This window comes from Zonotrichia leucophrys, chromosome 1A, assembly GCF_028769735.1.
Source record: "Zonotrichia leucophrys gambelii isolate GWCS_2022_RI chromosome 1A, RI_Zleu_2.0, whole genome shotgun sequence".
Lineage (NCBI taxonomy): Eukaryota > Metazoa > Chordata > Aves > Passeriformes > Passerellidae > Zonotrichia > Zonotrichia leucophrys.
Window position 1 is genome coordinate 50,414,746 of NC_088170.1, and position 6,000 is coordinate 50,420,745.

At 46.1% G+C, this 6,000-nt stretch overlaps 1 protein-coding gene across 8 annotated transcripts in view; it reads right to left on the reverse strand.

The window, feature by feature from the left end:
- The window catches only part of CADPS2 (calcium dependent secretion activator 2), a 284,215-nt gene extending 278,748 nt beyond the window's left edge, over nucleotides 1-5,467 (reverse strand). For 4 of the 8 annotated variants that reach the window (XM_064702731.1, XM_064702734.1, XM_064702728.1 and 1 more), the window contains exon 1: nucleotides 4,974-5,467. In XM_064702731.1, the coding sequence (XP_064558801.1) occupies nucleotides 4,974-5,297 (324 nt within the window). In that variant the 5' untranslated portion in view covers nucleotides 5,298-5,467. The remainder of the gene's footprint in view (nucleotides 1-4,973) is intronic. The other 4 variants (XM_064702733.1, XM_064702730.1, XM_064702729.1 and 1 more) reach the window with 1 other exon arrangement.
- Nucleotides 5,468-6,000: the final 533 nt, after the last annotated feature.

Below are 6,000 nucleotides of genomic sequence, written 5' to 3' on the forward strand. Positions count from 1 at the left end.
ATGAACAAGTTTTATAGCTATGCTTTTTTTCTCTGAAATGTGTCTAGAGTTTCTGAAAACAATGGGTTTGGATGTATTCTCCTTGCTACCTTAGCAGTGCAGAAAGCAACATCTAATGAAGCATGTTCAGAGGCCAAGAGACAATTTTTCTTTCCCAAAACACGCTTAGCCAATAAATAAGTAGATATATACCATCAGCTCAAAAGCAAGGAGATACAGGGCTTGAGACAGAACAAAGACAAACACTGGAAATAAAACTGCAGTCCAGAGAATGAAGTCTATCCCCATAACCAGTATTTCCTGACAGTGTTATGTAGTATCATTATAAACCTCTCCTTTACAGATAAAGTCCAAGAAAGAAGAAAGAATGAATGCACAAAATTCAGATGAAAATGAATCACTGATTACTGCTCCTACTTTTGAGAATTAGCTAGAAGTCAATGCTTTTGATCTACTCATGATTTAGTAGCCGGATGGGAGAGAAGGAATGGAAGGAAAATAGGTCATCAAGCATTCAGGAAGTAAACTCAGTTATGAATTCTCAATTACTTCTAATACTATCACCTATGAAAGCAAGACTTGAATTATCAGCTCTGATGCACTAAGCCTTTCATACATTAAAAAATCTTTTTTAGCCTAGGAGTAGCCTAGCTACTTCTCCCTTAGTCTTAGATTTCTGTGTGGCTACTTGATTACTAGAGGAAATTTTAAAATATTGAGAAAGAAAAACACAGGAAAAACAGAAAACACATCTTTTTTTTTTTTTTTTGTGAGTTAATTGTCGCAATTTGCTGTCCCTTTCTTCCCCAGGAACTTTAACTCTGATTCACCTCCCAGATACAGAATCTGCCTTTGGTTCTGTACACTCACTAAGTACAACTGGGTGGGTACATATGGGTGTACAACTGATTAGTATGGACAGCAGCTACCAGTTATCATCTAATCACTCAGTACATATCTACTCATATATATAATATATGTTCACATACACCCCTTTCCCTTGATGGAAGACAGTGACAAGTGAATTTTTTTCACTAAATCTCAATCTGGTGGTTTGAGATTCGGTTTGGCTAGGCTAGGAGAACAGAAGAAAGAGGAATGGGCTTAGCTAACTATTGTCTGCTCATTGTTGGGACTAGAAACAAGGAGGAGTGAAGAGGCAGAAGAAAAATTTGGTGATATATGTTTGAGGTGACTCATCAAAAAGTGATAGCTACAAAAAAGTGACAGTCTCTTTAAACTATGGACAGACAAAATTTTCTTTATAAAATAACAATATGTAATGATGCATCAATATTTCTCTGCAAGGCGGAAAATACACGACTAAATGTTCACAAATACCTGTTCAAAATATGTTACTAAATACCTACTAGCCCTTCTCTGTAGAGCTAACTCCATCTTCAACAGGATATGCTACCTCACCTCGAAAAACAACACCATGCTTCCGTTCCACACCTCTAATATTTGATTATTCCCCATTCTCTATCAAAAATCTACCAGCAACCAAAGTAAGATAGGATATAATAGCAGGTCATCAACTAACTCTGAACAGTTAAAAAAAGAACATTTCTATCACATATGCATCCTAGAGACTAAGGAAAAAACCAAAGAGACATATTATAAAAGTATGTGATACAGCAAACCCTGGGCTAAATTATGTTTAATTTATCATTAAAAGCAAGACAGTGGAATTGATGGACTCCAGCAAATTATGCTAGTTCTTGTTTTTTCTTAAAGTTTGATTTTCTTTTTTAGATAACCTTATCTATCACAATACAGCAGAGCTAATTTTCCTTAGCAAGAAGAAAGAAGGAAGAAGAAAGGACAACAGAGGAGCGAAACACTGCCTGCATTCAAAATCCTTTAATTAGTATAACAGAGTCATTAAGTATGGTGGTTTAAAGATATCATATAGTGTATTTTAATTTGATACTAAAGCAAGAACATAAGAAGCCAGCCATACTGTAACCCATTTCCTTACTTATATTACAACGCAGTTCAAGATACTTGATATATGAATTCCATCTCATTCCCTTACTGGAAAATATGTTCCACATTAAAAAGGAAGCAAATTGCATTCCTCAATATTTGCTCAGCAATATGCCAAATGAACTGGCAGAAAGAACAAATTACTTCTGCTCTTAAGCAGGGTGGATACTATTATTAGGCTCTTGAAAGACTGCTGGTGCAAAAGCACTACAAGGAGTTCACAAGCTGAAATGACACAGCATCACAGCTCTCATTCCAAACCGTACCTTGGATAACCCATGATGGACAGGGCATGCTGCAGCCAACAGCTCCAGTGACACAACACAGGGAAGGAAGCTCAGGCCAGCTCGCAGTGGACAGCCAGCCACATGCTGTCACATGCTGTCACACAAGTCACAACTGAAGCAAAAGAGCAAGAGATCAAGTCCATATCCTATCTTAGCAGATAGAAAATTAATTCAGGAAATAAGATACACTTTTATCCCATAGAATATGAGTCACATAACGGGTAAGGTTGGAAGGGGCAACAGTGGTTCATGTGGTTCAACCTCGCTGTTTAAGCAGGGTCATCCCAGAGCACATGGCACAGGATTGCATCCAGATGGTTCTTGAATATCTCCAGTCAGGGAGACTCCACAGCCTCTCTGGGCAATCTGTTCCTGTGTGCAATCATCCGCACAGTCAAGAAGTTCTTCCTCATACTCCAGTACAGAAGTTCTTTCTCATATTCAGATGCAACTTCAGTTTCTGCCTGCCATCTCTTGTCTTACTACTTTGCACCATGAAGAAGAGCATCCTCTTGACATCCTCCCTTCAGATACTTATATCCATTGACAAGGTCCCCTCTCAGTCATCTCTTCTCCAGACCCCCTGTCACACCTCCCAAAGTGTCGTCCTTCAGGACGTGGTTTAGGACAGGTGGTTGTGCTCTCATTCCCAAGGCTGACAGGAGGCCACGGGGCAGTGCAGAGAACAGAAGTCAGACATGAGGAGGGCTCCTTCAGACATCTCTCAGCAATCCCAAACTATCAAAGCAGGTTCTCTGAACTCTCAAAACTCATGACCAGTTCTATTACCCTACATGCAATAATTTACTGGGTAATACATACAAAATTGTCAAATAAGAGGAAGGATGGTTATGTGCATTTCATTAGGCCTACAGAGAAGCGCAGCTCCTCAGAAGACTTATTTTTTGTGTTATGCCTTATTTAAATACACTATTTCCTGACCAGGAAAAGACAAGTCATCCTTGTTCTGCAGCTGAACTCCTAAATATGACAAAAGTAGCTTTGTACATACAGCAATTAATGCAAAATCCAGAGTTCACTTAAAAATAGTAATTAGTAAGAGCAATATTTAATTGTAGGTATCAAGTCAATTTTGTCAATCAGTCTGTTCATTGCTCATAGCTAAATCCACAACAGTTTTATTTCTGCATTTGCTGCACACCAGTAATCTCTTTTCATACATTTTATTAATAAAACTAATTAATACAGTAGTTATTTCTAAAACAGTTCCTATACTTAGTGACTTAGATCAGTGAGAACTTCTAAATGCTCAGTATCTTCTAAAATTGATGGCCACAAGCTGCAACTTGGAAGCTGATTAGGAAACTTTAATCAAGAGAAGGGCAATGGAGCAGTAGAGCAGGTCACACAGACAGGTTGTGAGATCTCATCCCTGGACGCTTCTGAGCCTCCTGCTTAAACCTAGGTTGATACCAACACTATATCAAGTCTGCTTTGGCTTTGTCCAGTGGGAAGTCACACTTAGAGGGATCCAGCTATCTCTTAAAAATATAATTTCTATGATGATTCCATGTTTGGCTAGGGAATTTCCAGTGGGTTGAAAATTATTATTTCAGATGTTTTTGGCTTTCTGTTTACAAAATGTCTCTATTTAGGCTCTAGAGTTTAAGTACCTAACACTTAATAAAAACAAAATAATCTTCCAGAAACAATCTTATTATTACTACTATGTTGCCACATTAACTTGTCTGAGAATTCACTAAACACAACTACCTACAAAAGGCATACTTCAGTCATGCCAAAACATTTAGAACTGGATTTTACAAACCCTCAGACATATGGAAGTATAAAAATCATAAAAGCCACGTAGAATTAAATAATTTTTGTGTCCTATCACTGTCCTTCTAGAAAGTGATGTAAAACGGGGTTTTTGTTTGTTTCTTTTGTTTTGGAATAGTTTGTTTGTTTATATAACTGAAAGCAAAACCACAATTTTTAGACCAAGCATTTCAAGAACGGAGCTTTTAAGTTGTCATCTGGAAATGTAATGCCTTAATCCAAAACTTTAGGTATTCAACAGCTGAAAATAAGAGAGAATAAGCATAAATACCTACACACACCTGCAGTTCTCAAAAGCTTGTCTTTCACGTATAAGACACAGAGAACAACTTAGGTCAATCTTCATTAGCAGGTCATTATCACCACAAGCACGCATGTTGATTGCTTCTACGTACAGAGAGAACACTCAGTAATTCATGAAATAAAATAGTTTTCTCGTTCACCTGTGTTTCATGGCTTAATTTGCTCGGGTTGGGTACAGACGGTCAGAACGCGAGCGACAGGAGGCACCTCTGGAAGGTTTAATTCCACCCATCAGGCACGGCCGAGAAGCAGGAATAAATCCTCCAGCGCAGCCCGGCCCCAGCGCGCCCGCTCCCCGCGCTCCTGCACCCTTCGCACGGCGACTTCGAGCGCAACTCTACAAACTTACACGACTTCACCCCCGCTGACGGACTGGTTTCTGAGCAGAGGGTGTGTGCGGGGCAGGGCGCGCTGACACCCAGCCCTGCAGCAGCCGCTCCCCGCGCCGCGCCGGCCGGAGCCGCGGCCCCGCGCACCTGTTGCGGGCCGGAGCGGCGCGGCGGCGGCACCGGCGGGCGGGACGGACGGCGCGGGACGGCCCGCGGGGAACGAGCGCACACGGCGGGGCAGGGGAGCGGGGAGGCAGGGGCTCACCTTCTGCTGCCGGCGGGCCATGTCCGTGGGCTGCTTGGCGTTGAAGGGGTGCGCGATGCACCTCGCGATGAACACGTAGAGCTGCAGCCGGAGCCGCTTCTCCCGCTCCTCTCGCTGCAGGCGCTCCTGCTCATCCAGGCCCTCGCTCAGCACCGAAGGGCTGGGGCTGGCTGCCCGTGCCGCCCCGGCCTCCCTGCCCCGCGAGTCCCGGGGCGGCTGCGGCAGCGAGCGCGGCGAGCCGCCGCCCGCCGCCACCAGCACGTCCCGCCGCTCCTCTTCCAGCAGCTCATCGGACTCCTCCTCGCTGGAGGAAGGGTCCAGCATCGCTCTCGGCGGGCGCGCCCCGCGGCCGGACACGGAGCGAGGCGGGGAGCGGCGCGCACCTTTCCGGACACGTCGAGTTTACACACGGACTGTTTCCGACCCGCGGCGGCCGCCGGGCGGGAGCGGCGGGGCGGGGAGCAGAGGCGGGGTTTGGGAAGGGCGTCGAGCCTGGGTTGCCGTGGGAATTGCTCCGAGCGGCTCCCGGCGGAGGCAGGGGCGGGACCGGGGCCGGGCTAACATCTCCGCCCGCCCCGGCGAGCGCCGCGGCCCGCCAGGGTCCGGGACGGGGTCGGGCAGGCTGGCCTGGGGCTGCCGTAACACCGCAGCTGCCAACGCAGCCCAGCCCAGCGCACGGCTCGGCTCGGTTCGATTCGGCTCGGTTCGGCTGCCTCGCTGTCAACGACAAGGGGCGGGGAGCCCTCAGCAGCGCTGCTCCGCTCGGGCCCTGCCTTGCCCCGCGTCCCGGGCAGCGCGGGAAGCGCGGCCGCCGCTCGCCAGCCGGCTCGGACACACGGCGGGACTCCGTGCTGGACGGACAGAGCGGACGCTGTGCTCGCTGTGGACCCCGAGCCTCCCTGGTACCCTCTGCCAGGTGTTGGTGGGGGAATGAGAGGCATCTCAAATGGCCTCAGAATAGGATGCCACCGAAGCCGAGCATTTCTGAGGTGGCGGGTGGGCTGATGCCGAAGTGTACATTGCTCTC